Source organism: Fulmarus glacialis, unplaced genomic scaffold (genome assembly GCF_000690835.1).
Source record: "Fulmarus glacialis isolate BGI_N327 unplaced genomic scaffold, ASM69083v1 scaffold10226, whole genome shotgun sequence".
NCBI classification, from domain to species: domain Eukaryota; kingdom Metazoa; phylum Chordata; class Aves; order Procellariiformes; family Procellariidae; genus Fulmarus; species Fulmarus glacialis.
Window position 1 is genome coordinate 33,296 of NW_009218765.1, and position 17,580 is coordinate 50,875.

Below are 17,580 nucleotides of genomic sequence, written 5' to 3' on the forward strand. Positions count from 1 at the left end.
TTGGCACCCGGGGTTTGAACGAGGCCACCCTTAATAGATCGGATGTGTCTTAACGTTTCTTAATGTCTGTGAATTCATAGACATCTTAATGTTAAGGCTTTTCTGTTAATTTTTTCCTTTATAGTGTGTGTAGATACATGTAATTGTCATTCAGTATTTGCCTGCTAGTGTTTAGATACACTTATCTAGTCCCTAATTTTTTTTTTTGATTAAGTATTACAAAAAACTAAGTTTAGAAGAACTTTGTTTCTTTCTGAATTTCTCTCCTTCCCAGCTTGTTTGCAGAGGAGGAGGCTAGCAAAGGGTTTCTTTCATTCTTTTTTTCCCAGGTTTTTATCAGCCCCTTGGCAAGAATACCTGAGCACTTCCAGAGTCTTTATCTCATCCACCTTCATAGCACCGCCCTGGGATGGGGGAGTGTTACAGGGCCCATCTTGCAAGTCCCTGGGAAAATCATTTTAGATCATTTTAGGCAGTGGTAAGCTGGAAGCTGAACTCTGGCATCCTAAAGCTCAGGCTGGTATGTAAATTGCTGCCTCTTCCCTTACCCAAGACTTTCTCAAACCCTCATGTATTATCTTATGAAGGATTTTAGCTTTTCTGAGGCTAGGAACTGAAGAAAGAAACATTTTTGAGTCTGACTAGAAACATTTGATTTATTTTTTTTCTCAGTTCTTGATTTGCAAGTGTAGTAAGGAAATATTTACATGAAATACAGAGCTGAAAAAACAGAACTCACTGTAGTCAATCAACGTGTCCCAAGTTGGTATACTAAAAGTCCTGCTTAACTAAAGCAAGTGACAAAGACTGTGGGTTTTTTTTGTTTGGGTTTTTGTTTTACTACTCAACCATTTCTTCCAGAAAGAAAAAAAGAAAATCCCACCTTCCTTGCTCAGGCAAAGCTCCTGCTGAAATCTAGCAGCAGAACAAGGAGAGCAAGAGGGAAACAGTGAACCTTAACCAAAAAAGTAAGGTCCTTTAATCCATATTTACCTTCTCAGTGCAGCCTCATGTTATGTTAGTTGAAAGAGTAAAGCTCCTAGGAGATACGTGGCACCACAAAAAGAGGGTGTGTAAGTGAGGGCATTTATTTCTAAGTCGTTTTGTAGCAAATTCAAATTTTGGCTGCATTTTAGAAAGAAGTATCACAGCATCAGAATTGACCTGTTTCTTTTGCCTGAACCACAGAGCTCTGTCACTGGGAATAGAGATGGCCTTTGGCCTTGGGAATTAATTTGAAAACCTCAGGTTTTGGAAGGAGCTGTGCTTTAGCGTGCAGTTCACAGAAGAAGTGCCTGCTTGCTGTCTGTGTGTTTGCTCCATCTTGTCTTTTCAAATTTGTCAAAGTAGAGTGCATGAGGAGTAGTAGCATTATAGATACAACGTAAGTGATGGGCTTATGGGGTGACAGCTCCCAGAAGACGATCCAGAAGCCAAAAGGTGCAGATGCTTATACGTGTCGGCTTGGCGTGCTAGGTTTCACATAGGGCTTCCCATTTGCAGGTCTAGAGAGAGAAAAGGTTTTGATTTACTTTGATGCGAAAGGAACAAGAAGGCAATTAATGTATGGCTGCTGGTCAGCTCGTTTAGCCTTGGTCTGCAGCCAGGGACCTCCAAGAGCAGGCTGCAAAGTGTTCCTAAATCCTCTTTGTGCTAGTGACGGATCTGCCAACATTTCAACTAGTGACAGCCGGTAGAAGGACTTTTCTTAAGATACACCGCTAATCAATTGTTACACTAATTAAAAAAAAAAAAAGGGGGGCTTTTTTTAGTTTGCCTCTGATTTCTGCACACTCCTGTCCTCTCATCAAGCTTTTCTCCACATTCAGAAATGAATGAATAAAGAGGAGCTCAGGGCTTTTTTGGTGTTGGGGAAGCTGTTATCAATTCATAAGGACTTCTTGTTGCAAACCAGTTTCCTGCAGAGGAGTTTAAAAAGAGGCTTTCTGGACAACCAGCGTGCTCCCAAAATGATAGAAATTACTGGTCTCCAGCAACTGATAGTTCTTTGTTGATTTAATGGGTTGGAGGTTTGGCACCCGTTTTCACTGAAAATTAATTTGTGGTGGAAAATGAATCCTTCAGCTGCCAGTGAGAATCCCAGGCCAGATCCTGAGGCACTCTTTAATTGAGTGAATTGCACTATTAACTTCCAAAGAGCTTCATTTCAATAAGCGGTAACAGCTCAGAGCAGCAGGATTCCTCTCTAAATAAAAGCTTAAATGTGCTACAATTGCTTAAACCAGGACTCTGTCATGTTAGCGCTGCTGAAGGAAAGCTGTCCTTGATGAGATGATTTCCTGAGGCACTTGTAACCCACTGCTCCATCAGTGCAAAATTGAAGAGCTCTGCAGCGTGTTTTTCCCCTTAGAGACAGAACATTTTTGCCCGGGGTTGGCAACAGGAATTGAGATAAGTGAAGAATGCAAGCATCGTCCTAAACAAGGCTGTGAGAAGAGCTCTTTGTTATCACTTAGCCCTGGGAAAGCCAGGCGAGGATCAGAAGAGCGCTGGGTATAAGAAGTATCCATCATAAAAATGACAGGCTGTTCCCTTTTTCAGACAGGTAAAAGAAAATGCAGGTCTGTGGGTGCAGCTGTATTCTGAGACATACACAGAAAGATTGTACCCAAAGAGCAGAAGGCATTGCCACTCAGTGCCTCTTCCCTTAAACACTATTATTATTCAGGCAATGATTTCTGACGCGTTCTGCCTTTAAAAAAAAAAAAAAAATTGTAAAATTGTAGGGATCCCTTTTCTGTTAATGCAGGGGGAGGGAGGTTCTTTCTGAGTGATCATATTAATTTGGACAACTAAAAAAACTATTAACTTTTTCACTTTGAAACCCATGCATGTATAACAAGGAATTTGAATTTATCTGATTTAAAAGACGCTTGATTTGCAAAGAAGAAGGCTCCAGAGGTGTGACAATACTGTTCCAAACTTTCTTGCAACCCAGTTTTTCCAAGCGCTAGCGCTAGGCTGGAGCAGCAGCAGGGATTTCGGTGCTGGAGCGTTCTCTTGCCGCAAGCCCTCGGGTGCACTCTCGGCACAAAGCTCGCAGAACTGCAGAAGCGGGTTTCTGCAGAGCAGGCGAAGTGAAGAAACCGGCTGCAGGGAGGTCGATTTGCAGAAGCAAAATGCGTGTTACTTGCTGGCAAAAGGATTTCTTGTTCAAAACTGGCAAATTGCAATTCTTATTGCGATAGTGTTTTCCTGGTGACTCAGGATGATGGGTGGGTTGGGGAGGCAGGAGGGAAAGCATAAAAAAAGGATTCCTGTCTGCCCTAGAAAATAGGTTAACTCTAAAGCTATACATATCTGCATTGCTGTTTCTTAGGAAAGTCATCTAGGGCTCATCAGCCTCTCTGCTACTGTTACTTAGAGGCACAAAGCCATGGTGATGGTCCAAAATTACGCAGAGGGGGATTTGGGATGCGATAACCTGCATCTAATCCACGGGCACAACCTGAAGGTCCAGTGATGAAATCAAATGAACACTCTGGGGAGGGGAAGGAATGAAATATGGTCCCCCCAGGCTGAAGTTGGAGCAGTGCTCTGGGAGTGCTGAAATGTGATGTTAGTTCTGAGCGTCGGGTGATGCACAAAGTTTTTAGGCTGCCACAAACACCTGCTGTCTTTCTGTTTAGTACCTACTGCAGTGTCAGCGCTCAGTGATTTGAATTACTTAAAATTGAAAAAAAAACAAACACAGAAGAAGAGAATCTTATCTCTTTTTCTTGCCCTTAATTCATTACACAGTCCCCTCCCATCCACCGTATATCGGATGAAGAATTTTTAGGTCGCTTTTTGGCACCTGCCTGCTTTATCTCTTGAGGGCGAGATGCTGCTGAGTTTAAAAAAATGTCAACACTTGTCACTTACTAACCTTTTACATCTGCATCTTCGTCTTCTGGTTTCTAAAATAAAAAAGAAAACGTTTTAGTTCAAAGATACCGAGTCACAGCTCAGTAAACGAAACACTGCAGCAAGGGAGGGCTGGCATTCCCTAGCAGCTTCCTATCTTTAAGACTAACAACAGAAACCAAGCTTATTTTTGAGGAAAGCCGTGCAAGTGAGTGGTGCTGCAGCTCACGTTTCCCTGGCAGTCCACTTAAGAATTTTCATGAATTAAATTTTCATGTGAGTAACAGTAGCAGGGTCAGCCTGGGAACACTGACAGTGAATTTTTTTTTTTTTTTTTTTGCTGTCTCCAGCAACTTTGGCATGTTGCTGAAAATCCATCGGCAGCAATTAATTTCTACAACAGACGAGCGGCAATGATGCCGTGCAGCATGCAACCAAGTTGAACGATACTCTTCCCCATTTTAGCATCTATGTTGTTATGTATTCAGTGAAATACAATGTCGAGCCATTGATTTTTAGCACAAGGTAAAAACCTGTCCTTGAGGGTTCGGGCTGCCTGCTGCAGAAATTAATTGCAGCTAATGGCTTTTCACTGATCGTTCACCTCAGCATTAAAAGGCAGAAATAAATCACTGAGTGGCATTTGTAGGTTAATAGATGTTGCAGGTCACCAGGGAATCCTAGTGCTCGTGGAGGGCTCCTGGTGACTTCAGAGGGAATTTGGACCAACTCCGGGTGCTCTGCTGCATCATCAGCTATTTCCCTCGAGAAGAGTGACTTTTGGCTGTGGCTCATCTGTGTTTTTTCATTTATTCCTTCCTGTCAGTGCGGACCGTGGTGATTAGTATTTTTTCAGCATCCTTCAGCCCTGAAATGTTTGGTTTTTTTTTTAACTGGTTCAGCTGGCAAATTCATCTCATACCGGCTCCAGGCTGCGGGGTCAGTGAGGATCTAGTTAGGTTAATTCAGCAGCAAAACACTTTGGCGTTCCAGGCAAACAAGCTGAGCTGGTTTAATGAAATCAGTGTAACTTCTGGGGGTATCGGGAAACTCCCTGTAGGAAAGTTAAACTGATTTCAGTGAGAGTTAAATTGATTTAAATACATTTGGCATTCACTGCTTGCTCAGGGTAATTTAAAGACATTTCAAACATGAAATTTCACCAAAGGACTTTTGCCTACCCAGAGATTTTGCATTACTGCTTTAACTGTAGCAGTCTCTGAACCTGTGTAATTAAGTTGCTCATTTGATTACAGCTCAAACTGCTAGTGGGAGTCTTGGCATTTGAATTTGCAAGCCCCGTGCTGGAGCATGTCTATCCTATTTTGCCAGCGTTTCAGGTTCTGGTACTTTTACCCCCTGATACACCAGTATAAGGATGGTAGAGGCAATACAGCTTCATAGAGTAAGTTTTCTCTATTTAAATTCTATTTTTCTTCCTTGTAGTGTAGAAATTGATACTCATTTCTCAGGCTAAGCCTACTGATGAGGAAAATACGGACACTGATTTTTCTTTTTTTTTTTTTTTTAACAGTGGTCCTTCTCTTGGGTTGACTGTTACCCTGGTTATCTGATGCCTACGTAAAGGGGATAGCTAGAAGATCCATTCCCCTGAAGGACAGGGCTGCGGTTTCGGGCTAGAGGAATATCTACAGGGGGTTATGGGTGAGCCTTACGTTGACACAGCACGATGGTGACAGCCAGGGCGATGAGGAGCAGGAGGCAAGCGCCTGCCAAGGGAACCCAGATGAAGATGTCACAGACGAAATCCAGCTCTTTCTCCTTGTTGGTCTCTGCAGGAATAGAGAAGAGGAAAGGTCTACCGGGTGCTCATGGCTGGTGTTACGGCCAGCTCTGATGGAGCCAAGGGACCCGCCTGGTGTTCAGCGAGGCCGGTGGTGAGGCAGAGGGCTTCCCCTGGCCCCTAAAGACAGAGGTGGGCACCAGGGATGTCCACGAGCGCAGCATGGGTTGTCATCCCCAGTGGTGAGCGTTCGTGCTGCTGCTCTAGGCGTTTTCCTGGGGACTTGTGGGAGGACACGTAGCCAAAAGTTTTCTCATGTCCCCTGCCGAGGCTAAAACCAGCACCAGCCCCCAAGGCTTTGCCTTCCCTCCACCTCTTCCCAGCCAGGAGACATGCTCATGCTTTTTAAGTCATCCTTAGCCTTTCCTAAGTAGGATGAAATGTTGGGGTTTAACCCTCCCAGCTGCACATTCCCAGGCATCCAACTCCGATAAAGCTCTGAGGATTTTTCCCTCCCCCTCCCATCCCAAAATGCCTGCAGGATCCCCCCCGGTATCAGGGGACCAGAGCCCAGCTCTTCCCCTCTCCCTCCCTGCAGCTGGGCTACCTGGATCCAGGGTCTTCAGGCAGGGGTCCTTTTCGGTGATGCCACCCTGGGTGGTGGGTGCTGGTGTGGTGGGTGCTGCTGTGGTGGTGACTATAAATGAAAATGGATGAATACAGTATAGAGGGAAATACAATAAAATAACTCTCGCCTGCCCTTCTGCTCTCCCACCCCTGCCAGGGCACGGCTGCTCCTGTGGCCAGCGTAGGGCTCAGCTCCAGGGGAACTTCACAGAGCCCATTTTGGATGGTGACTCCCCCAAGGAGGGTCTCCCAACACCCAATAAAGAGCTGCAGGCTCCTTATTTCTTGCTTTCTGCCACCATCCTCAGAAAGCCTGAGTACCCTGAGGGTGGTAGGACTTTTGGAATCTATGTGAGGTGAAGAAGGAGGGGGGGGTGGTGGACTTCGCTTTAGCCTCATCCCTTCAGAGCCATGGATGGGTGGAGAAGTGGGGATGGGGAGGTGATGCTGGGTCTGCCCGTTCATCTTTGCCTTTGGGCAGGGGTGATACCACGAGAAGAAACGGCAAGCAGGGAGCCTCTGGCAGGAGGACGGGTGCGTTGGTCACAAGATGCCTTGGGCAAGCAAGCAAGGAAATGGGGTTTGTGAGAGAGGCGACTGATTAAAAAGGCATGGGCAAGGGGTGCTGGACATTTTGGCAGAGCTAAGCAAGGTTGGGTGGAGGTGTTGCTGACCTGGGAAGAAGGCAGGCTGGCCTGGGCTGAAGTACAGCATTTGGTTGCTGTTCATGAGGCAGAAATAGTTCCCCTCATCCTGCGGTGTGAAAGACTTCACTACCAGCCGGTAGAACCTGCTGTCTTTCGTCGCCTCGAAGCGTGTGGATGTCTTCTCGTTCCCCTCAAAGGTGGTCCGATGCAGGGAGGAAATGAAGACGATGAAGTGAAGGGTCCCACCCTTGTCCAGGCGGATCCAGAATACGCCACTGTCCTCCTTGGCGGCCAGACACTCCAGCTCCAGCCGCTGTCCCACCCGGGGGTGCTTGATGCTGCTGTCACGAAACTTGGCTGTCATCTTGTACCTCTGGCTCCGGACCCCAGGGCAGCCTGCGGGAGAGAAATCCTCATGGGAACTGCTTGGGAAGAGCCACATTCCCTGTGGGCTAAACCTTGTTCCGTGTCCACGGGGTGTGAGGTCAAATGCAAAGGATGACCGTGCTGTCTGGATGACTTGAAGGTTTTGTTGGAGTCCTTGCTGGGATCGTGCGTGGAGGGTGCTCAGCAGTCAGCCACCCGGGCTTTAAAGACGGGTGCTGCCCTTCAGAAAAGCCTTTCAGCTGCCTTCTCGGGGATGGTACCCCTTCCCAGCTTATCTGAAGTGACTGCCTAAAAACACTGACTGCTAAATCCCCTTTTTTTTCCCCTTCCCTCTCTCCTCCAGAACCACTTCTCCCGCCGGGCTCCCTTCCTGGTGCCTATGATGCTGCAGCCACCCCTCTGGCTGCCCTATGCTGGCTGAGGTGATGCCACCTTTACCTCCACAATTACTGAGCAAACCTCAAAGTCAGCCTTTTTGGTTTGCTTTTTCTTTTCCCTTTAATTATTTAGCCCAATTTCTTGGATTCAGTGGAAGGGGTTTCCTTGCCCCTCCCGGTGAAGGTGATGCACAACCCTGTATCCATACTCACAGAGCCCCAGAGCGAGCAGAAGGAGCAGTGCAGGAGACCCGGCCATCTTCTCCTAGGGGTGGCCGTTCTCGGGGATGGTGCAGCAGAGCAGAGATGATCTTTCTCGCTTGCCTTAGGAGGCTGCATCGCTCTTTGGAGAGGATGTGATGTCATCAGGACCCTCTTGGGTAAAGAGATGATGTTCGCCATCTGCGGCAAAATGACGGGGAAAAAAAAAGATTTCTGAAGAAATTCAGTTCTCATCCAGAGTTTGGGCTCATTTACCGTTACCAGTTCTTAACGGTGCCTCAAGGATTTTGTCCTGATGGCTTCCCTAGAGATTCAGACTGACGATGCTTGTGCCTGAGGTAGGATTAGCCGCTGCAGCCCGCTGTCTCCCAGCCGTCTGGGGGTTCCCAGCAGCTCCAGCTCCAGAAGTCATGGACAAGCCCCGTGCTTGGGCTGCAGGCCCCGGGTTGCGTTTCTTGGCAGGGATTCTGCTGCCTTCTCTTGCGTGCACTCAAGGGGTCTCGTGCAGATGGCAGAGCACACTGTATTTTATTACCCAGCAAGCAAGACAGGGGTGTTTCATGGCATATATCCATATGTATTATTTATCTCCAAGCACATGCGTTGCTGACACGCAGCCGAGTTCTTCAGGCGCTCGATTGTTCTCTTTGCAATTCTTCTTTGCAATTGCTCTGCCAAAGCCGCTTTGTGCAAGGCAGGTGGTCCGTGATCTGAAACCCACAGCGAAAGCCCCATGCCCCAGGGTATGCATGGTTTGTTGTTTTTTTTTGTTGTTTTTTTTTTTTAACATCTTGTGGTTTTCTTCTCTAACCACAGGGGCTTCCGCCCTGCTGAAAAAACCTTTGTGTGCTTCAACGGAGAGGGCCCTTGCTGCTGCCTCCAGGTGACCACTTGCACGTGGGTATGGGTGATGCTTCCTGGAGCTTTGCACATACAGTAGCAACAGTTTCACCAGACTGTGAGGCACTGGGCTGGCGTATTATTTATTTCCTCCATTGGCGCTTTCCTGTTTATTATTTTTCTGTGCAAGGTGTTTTTCTATTACTCCTTTGCAAAGAAAACCCCCTTCTCCTGGGCATGTCGGGTGCTGATGACTTTGATGCCATCGCTATTGTGGCTGCAATTAGAGATGAGTTATGGAAAATGGTTTAGGAACTGGGTTTATTTCACTGGGCATCAAAGCATGTCAGTGAGTGAGGAAAGCTGCTGTTAGGCCTGCGATATATGAAATTCATACTTTCATGAGGCTGTGATACTTGTGATATCTACCTGAAATAGAGCAGATTTTGGCAAAATAAAGAGAAAAGAGGTTTTGTTAGTTAAACAACGTTACAAGGATCTCAGAATCCCATCAAGCAAATGTGAACATCAGGCTTGAGGTTCTTCCAAGGTTCTCCAGCCGTCTCCAGATGAGACATCGAGTCTACTTGCGTAGACTCTTTCTGGTTTAAGCGGGCAGTTTGTTCTCCTTATCCATAAGTAGAATTCATCCTCCCTTTTTAATGGGATAAGCTGCTCTTGGGAAGCACCTGTCTTCACGGGCTGACGGAGGAACGTAGGCAAGGAAACCGAAACCATGGGCCTGCCTTGTAGATGACTAATGTTGAGTCTCATGTTTTCTGGGATGCTGAAGCGAGCTGGTTCCTGCCATCCATCGGGATTGTTGTGTGAGTGCCCCCCCACTTCCATCACTATCACAACTCAGCGCCAGAAAATGAAATTTCAAAAGCATTTTCAAAAGCACCTCCCCCCCCCGCCCCGAGACCAAAGTAGGAAAATTCCCGATTCCCTTTGTTCAGTGTGGTTTGAATGGAAATGAACGTGCTGGCAAATCAGGATGTGGGGACCGAATGTTTGTCAGGGCTAGGTTCTCCGCCGTAGAGCGTGGATGCTTACCTACAGCACGTAGTGCGTGTCCTCAGAGATGTGGTGATGGATGTGTTGGGAGAACCTGTACAATTAAAGGATCATCCATGAAGGGGTATTGACTTTCTTAGTAGGGACATCTTAATTCTCTCTTGTCTCTGAATAACAGTAAATTTTATTATGAGTCAGTCCTGGGTACCAAACTGGAGCCCAGAGGTTCCTCTCCTAGATGTAGAGGTGTCCTTGATCTTGGTCCTCATGGCTCACGGGTTGAGCTGGTTTCCATGCGAGGCCACCGTTTCCCCTGTCACGTTCAGACCCCAGGCTCTACGTCACCTTTCAGAGGTCTCCTTTTCCACTTCATACTTTTATTTGCTGAAGTGCTTTGTGACTCACCACTACATGAAAGATACCACCAGCCCCTGTCTCTTCTGACGCTTGTCCCTTGCGCTGGACAAGGGTGACGTTGGGGAGGGACAGGAGATGGCTTCAGGGGGAGCTATTCCTTTCTGCTGCCTGCAGTAAACTGCTAATGAATATATCCTTTTAAGGTAAGACAAAAGCTTATTGTCAGTGGAGACATATAGCTGTCAGTGGAGACATATAGCTGTCAGTGGAGACATATAGCTGTCAGTGGGCTGGCGTGCATCTGTTTTCAGCGTGGACACCCTTCGTTGGCCGGAGAGGGCACCAGGGAAGTGTAGCTCCGATGGAGACGTCTGTGTGTGATCAGATGAAACCAGCCCTTTCCTGTGCCCCCATCTCATGTCTCCTAAATAATAAATTAGCTGGAGCAGAGATCATCTTTTTCTGGCTTCTGTGTTTAGGTATCGCTTAGCACAAAGCTGTTTCTATTTTGCATAGTAAAACAACTAAAACACTTGCAATAGCAATTATTTGATTACAAAAAGCTCCGGGCATAAACAGGATCTCCAGGAAAAGCTCTAATTTAAAATCAACACTTGTATAAATAATTTAGATCAGTAGACATATGTTTTACACTGGTGAGCTACTCCAAAACTGGGACGGATAGGTGGTTAATGAGATTAAGAAATCCGTTTGACTTTAGCCTACTCTGGTTTGGCAGTTTGTCCTCTAGATGATACCTTGTAGTAGACTTGTCATTGTTAGACTGAGGACCTAAGTCAAATCAGTGAAACACGAGCATTAATAACATGTTTTATTAGTAATTTCTATCGTAGTGCCACAGTGATGATATGACTAAGGAAGAAAAAATTCAGACAACCAGTAACTTCTGCAGAGCATTGTGTAAGAGATGTCAGGAGACCGGACAGGTTGGTTGGACAGTAGAAGGTAATTTCTTTTTTCTCCCAAACCCACCAATAAGTTTCATTTTACTCGTAGCTAAGGTTGCAGGGCTCTGATCGCTGGTGAACTCCAACCTAAGTTGCTTATGACCGAGGTTTATCTTTATATACTAAGGCAAGCCTAGGTCTGTATTTAGTTTATGTAAAACAATTAAACAGAAGGGGACAGGAGCAAGGAGAGAAGAGGCAAAACCACAGAGGGAAGAGACAGACTGGCAAGGATCCGCATTTTTGGAATGGGGCTCGACAGGAGGTGAGTTTAGGATTAATTTTCTCTGTGCTTGCTTACATCCATTTAACAGAGAAGACGTGGGAAATGAGGGGGCGCTTGGGGCATCAGAGCTGGAGGAGGTGCCGAGTTTCAGATATGATTGATTTCGTAGTCATTTTTGTGGACGGATCAGTGACTTTTGCACAGTGGTAAGAAACTCTTCAGCTTCTTAGTATCAGTAATATCAGACATCGCGCGGATGTCGCGCTGTTGTGTGACTGGCAGCAGGAGCACAGCTCAGGACATGGGAGTTCTGCTGTGGTGGTCGGTAGACACAAAAGTAGCATCAAAATGGTGGTGCTTTATCAGGTCCATTGTTTCTGTCGCCTATGGTATCTCCTCGTAGAGCTTCAGAAGGACTTCCCATTGCGAAGCAGTGATGCAGCGTTGCTGACGATGAGCAGGCGCTGCTTGATCCCTGCGAGTGATCAGTTAGCGATAACCCGGGGCGTGACACTGGATTGCGTTTGCTTCAGCGTTGCCGATTCTTCCTGTTGTGAACCTTTGAAGGATCTCTTTCATGAGGAGGAATGGAAACTTTTAATGAAGATTTCAAAATTTAGTTGCAAATCACAAACTTCTGTTTCGAACGGAGGGAAAAAACTGATGTTGAGACTTTAGCATACAAGTTTTCCGGTGTGAAATGAAGCTGTGGTTTATGAGCAGCTTGCTGCCCCCTTTTTCTTTGCAAAGCTGCAGCATTGAAGGGGTTTGGAGAATGTCAAGTGCAACTGTCACGCACCAGATACTCACACACCATCTTTCCACTGTAGCTGCGTGTTTCCAGTTCAGTGGCCAACACTGAACTCTCTTCTGGGTACTCTTAGCGTAAACATCACATACCTTAAAATACAGTATGCAAACCACAAACGCTCCTGCGCTCTCATCTCTCCACGGTGTGGACTTTTAACCTGATTACTGGGTCGAAAAATCTCCATCATCTCTATGCTTGTCAATACCTCAGCGGAGAGTATGATACAAAAAAACCTGAATGCGTTGAGGGTTTTCCTTCCACAGGCTTCTTGCACCTTCTCTCTTGATGCTGCGGAGCTGGTTTGTGCAGACATTTGGTAAATCAGCAATCCATGATGGCATCTTTTGGGGACTGGTGACAATTTACTCCGCCAGTGCCACAGCTGGAGTTGGCAGTAGGCAGGTTGGGCTTTTTGCAGCTCCGATCTCCTAAATACCACAGAGGTTCAGTCCAGAACTACAGAAAGACTTCGTATTTTCTAGCACTGAATATGGGCTTTCCTTAGGAAAAGGGAAATCATCTGTATAGCTCCAGTGTATGATTTTTTGTCTGAAGAGCAGTTCCAGTCATCTTTAATTCATCAACTGGGCTTGTCATCTCACTTCCAATTCCCACAATCAAATTTCTGTTGGGGCACGTTTGGCAGTTATCCTTCTAGTTCAGCCCCCTTCCAGGGTCTCATACCTGGGGAGCTGTCTCCATCAATCCAGAGTCTTCTCATGTCTGGTCTCCTTCCTTGCTGCACATTCACCTTCTTCCCTGAAGACCTTGGGGAGGAAAGCCTGGTGGAGGTACCACGGGGAGCTTCTGGGCCCATCTGTGTGGTGCAGGAGGACTTTCCCAGAGCAGGGTATTGCTGTGCATCTTTACTGTTAACATCTTTGAGAGCGAACTTTCGTTTCCATAGTTGGTTACAGCTAGTGGAATGGAGGAAGTGTTCCCATTTCTGATTATCCACCCCTCCTGCTGACAGTGCTGGCAGTATGGAAACTCATGGCTTGCTTGAGGTTACTTGCTTCATCCATTTTGTGGTCCTATTAATAGCGTTGGCTGGCTTGTACAGCTTGTTATTTCTTCCAGATTTTGCAGAAGTTTTGCAGAATTATTTCTTTCCAGAAAAAAACCCAACCCTCGCTGCAGAATTAGACCTGTAAGACACAACCCTAAGCCATGATACCTTGTTCAAAAGAGGCAGAGGGGAGAAGAGATGGCTGCATCAAAAAGCAGCAGCTGGTCTAATGCTCTCCCGTCATCGACAAAACAAACTAAATTCGATGTTAAGAGTTTGTTTCACTTTTAACAGCCTGATCCCCACCATTACTGTGAAGAGAAGTATGTGCTTACTCTTTCCATACTTCTTCTCCTAGAAGTACCGCTCCCACTCTTTGGGGTGAGTTTGTGAGTGTTGGACTCTGTAGCCATATAACAATTCATGTTTAAAACACATCCTTCAAACTTTACTTTTATGCACATTGATTTACTTGCTTTTATGTACTGTAAATATAGAGCTGCAGAAGGATCTTTCAGAGACTGGGCAGTACAGGGGCAGGTGAAATTTGGGGTAGGTGAATGTGAAGTGATGCATGCAAGGAAAACCAGTCCTGGCTTTGCTATGAAACAAGAAGCCAAATATTGCCATTCAGGGGTGAAAATTTGGGTTAAGACAGGTATTACCATGGAAACATCAGCTCAGTGCCCAGCGGGAAAAGCAAATCAGATGTTAGCAGGTAGGAAAGAAATTGGGTATAAAACAGAGAACACAGCTATGTCATCGTATGGTCCAATTGTCCAATCCATGGTCAATGCATGATCCAATGCATTGTATAAATCTTTGAATGCAGTGTCTTGGTCTCACCCCCTCATCTCAAAGAGGGGACTCAAAAAAGAAGTAGTAGGACCAGAAAAGATTCAGAGAAGGGCAAAATGGAGGATCAGAGGTCTGAGATGCGTTTTGTGTAGGCGGGCTAGGACTCTTTAGCCTGAAAACATGATTTAAGTGGATATACACTAAAGGTCTCCAGAATTGTGAGTGGCTGGGAGGGAGTGGAGAGGGATTGATTATTCACTGCCTTTTCCAAAACAGAAAGTAAGGGGCAGCAGATGAAGCTGATGTTGGCGAGGCTGAAAGCAAATGAAGTCAACCTTCACCCACGGATGTCCCTGCCAAAGGACACTGAAGATGCAGAGCCTGGACAAATGCTTGGAAGAGAGGTCCATTGTGGGTTACTCAATAGATAGCAACAGGAAATCCTCTTGGTGAAAAATAGTCTGAATATTAAGGGAAAGCGTCATATATGATTGTCTTGTCCTTATTATTCCTTAGCCGTCTGCTCGTAGCCAGTGTTGGAGACAGAATAGTCATCTGGACAGACCTTTGCTCTGAACCAAACCAGTCATTTTTATATTCTTAACTATGAGATCTCATTACAATGTGTCATTTTAAGGAAGCCATTTGCTACAAAACTCCACATCCATTTCCTCTGAAACACTATTAATTTTCCAATTTTCTCATTCTTTAATGCAGAACACTTAAATCTTCTTTAACTGTTGGCCCTGCACAAGGACATTTATCCCAAGAACGGATCCTGCGCTTCTCCATAGCTCTTCCAACATCTCTGTTCTTTGCACCGCAGATAGTGAGAGAAAAGGGCAGGGTCCAACTCTTTCATTGCACAGAGAAAGAAACTGTTTTCTGGGTGTGTATACATTCAGGATATAGGGGATACATACACATGAACTGCCTATGGCTTTCTAACCTGTGTCTTCAGTTGTGTGAGCTGGAAGATGATGGGCAGGAGATGGTTTGAGCTTCGTGTGGCTCCAGCCCTTCAGGGCAGCAACTGCAGCCCTGCAGCCCCTGTGTCCACGTCCCTCTCTGCTCATGGTGGGACAGGACTCTTTCTACAGCCCTTTGGGACTCTCCCTTGCTCGCTTCACAGCCATGAGCGGCACAGGGAAGGAGAAGGGGCTGTATCACCAGCTCCTCCATGGCATCCCCACCCATAAATGACACCGCTGAGGATGCTATGGCCATCTTCGGTGCATCACACCCCTTCATCCCTCCAGCAGGGAGCATTGGAGCAATTCTGTGGTTACCTGGGACCTTGAGCAAGACACCTTTGGTGCTGGGAGAGGACAGAGAAGGCAGGTGAGTTTCTCCTTTCTCTATTTTGCCCCTCCATGGTGCCCTGGATGCCTCTTGGAAGAAGGATAATGGCCAGGAAAGATGTCTGACCCTGGCCAACTAGCTCAGTTTGTGTCCCAGTTTTGGGGAGCTGAGGAGAGACCCAGGTTTGGGGACCAGGGAAATTTGCACGGCAGCAGCTGCCTTCCCCCGGCATCTCCTTGGGGATGGCAGCTTGCACTCTGCACAGTGGGATGTGACCCACGTTTCTAAATTATACCAAAATTATCCTGGCTATGGTAGCAATGGGTGAGTCAGATTAAAACCAAACGACCTGAGGAAAGGCATATATTTTAGTAACGGCTGTTCCACTGCTGCTCTGACTCGTTTCCTCCTGCACCGAGGTGACTTGAGACAGGTATTTTAATAACAGCAGTGCCATTTGCAGTTTGTTGCTCAGGGCAGGAATATACAATTCCAGCCCCCAGGAATATTTTGTCTCAATTTTTTGGAAGAGACTGATAGGAAATATCCCAACTTGAACTTTGCATTCTGTGCTGATGTTAAGGCATAATGGTTTGAAGCCCTGTAGTTGGGTGTCAGCACAGCCTAGCACCTCTCCCTGAGACATCAACCAGCGAGTTTACCTCTTGCTTACGCTGGACAACGATTGCACCTTGAGCTGTGCTGAGGAACGGCAGCGGTTCTGCCCATGACCCCTGCCTGCGAGCCGGCTGCAGGTCCCCCAGCAGCCCAGCACCTCCTCCAGTGGTGGGACCTGAAGAGACGTCAGATATGGTGGGACTCGGCTGTGGTTTCTGCCACGGGCCGCACTGCGACGTGGAAGAGCAGCGCTCACCCAGCTCCTCCGAGGATGCCCTGCCTGTCCCCGGGGGCAGCAAACCGAGGGTTTGTGCTGGACTTCGTGCAGCCCCGGCTCCCCGCGCTGGGAGGGAGCAGAAGGAAACGCGGTGGGCGAGATCACACGCGTAGCTCTGGGGACAGAGATGTCTCCTAAGCCACAGCCCTCCTCCCTGCCCAGCCTCGCGGGGAGGGCAGTTTTCCTGGGGAGGGAGGTTGGTTGCACTATGTATTTTGGTGCCCAACCCCCCGTCTGGACATTTTAACCACAAGCAGAGAAGAAGAGCAGAAAAAACACAAGGTGGCTTGCACCTTGGGCTGGGTAAGGCTTGCTCCATCGTGCTTGCAGGGTGGAGGAAGGGGTGGGGTGGGGTGGGACGTGGGGCTGACCGCAGCAGGTAGAGTGCCGGTGGTTGGCACTGGCTTTGGCGTGTGGGCTCGTCGCTTTGCTTTGGAGACATCCAACCATCCAATCAGGCATTTTTTGGTGTTCCCTGGCAAAACTCAAGCCTTTGAAAAACTCCACGTTGCCAAACTTCACCTGCAGACACCCACGATTTCTGCAGGATCAGGTTTTCTGCTGCGCGATGCAGAGGCTCGGTCTGGTTTGGGCCAGACAAAATTTAGCCCTTACTCATTGCCTGACCCAAAAAACGCCGAGGAGACGAGCTCATGGGCGCCTGCGTCAGCCTGGCTGCCTGCGGGCTCCCACCCCTCCAAGGAGCTTTTTGGAGAGGATGGAGAGGGCTTTGCCATTTGAGCAGGTCTCCTTTTCACATTGACTGCCAGCTGCTTTCCGCGAGTGACTCGCCTTAGGGTTTTTTGGGTTTTTATGTCAAATGAACTAAATAAGGTGGTTGTGAGATCCCCGTTGCAAGAGCAGATAGATAGGTTGTACCTGGCAGAGAAAAAATCCTGTGCTGATGCCATCATTGAGATTTTTTTTGAGTGTTTCACATCTGGTTTTAATCTATTAACTAGATCAGAAAGTGCAAATAGTACTAATGATACTCCCCTGCTTAACAGCATGTTGCAGTTCCCCTTCATACACTTGTATATCTTAAAGGCTAAATGAGAAGAGGATCTTTAGCAGAAAAAATGAACGGCTGGGGGGAAATATTAACCCTGCTGTCCTGTTGCAAATATTTAAAGCACGGGGAGAGTTTTGTTTCATGTGAAAGAACCACTGGTGTATAAACTCAGAGTGATTTTTCCCATAGCAAGGTGGTAGAGAAGCAAAATACATAGCTTGTACGGATTTATTTTTCACTTGGTCTGATATGTGCTCCAGTTAAATGAATGCTGGAGTAACAAATATTTGTACATAATTCCACAGAAGCTGCAGATCTCACTCTGAGTGCATACAATATAGCTATATTGATATACACAAGTATTTGTTATTTCAGCAAATAACATTTAATTTAATAACCAAAAATAGTATTAAATAAAAATTATAATACTATTAAAGAAACCATTTCTGGTTTATATAAACCATAAATTTAATA

General features: G+C 46.6%; 1 protein-coding gene across 1 annotated transcript; it reads right to left on the reverse strand.

The window, feature by feature from the left end:
* Positions 1 to 1,450: 1,450 nt before the first annotated feature.
* CD8A (CD8a molecule) lies at positions 1,451 to 7,908 on the reverse strand. The gene is made up of 6 exons (XM_009580142.1): positions 7,863 to 7,908; positions 6,913 to 7,281; positions 6,219 to 6,308; positions 5,544 to 5,660; positions 3,890 to 3,920; positions 1,451 to 1,505 (listed from the first exon to the last, which is right to left on the reverse strand). Exons 1-6 carry the CDS (start codon positions 7,906 to 7,908, stop codon positions 1,451 to 1,453), a joined length of 708 nt encoding a protein of 235 aa, XP_009578437.1.
* Between the last annotated feature and the right edge of the window lie 9,672 nt (positions 7,909 to 17,580).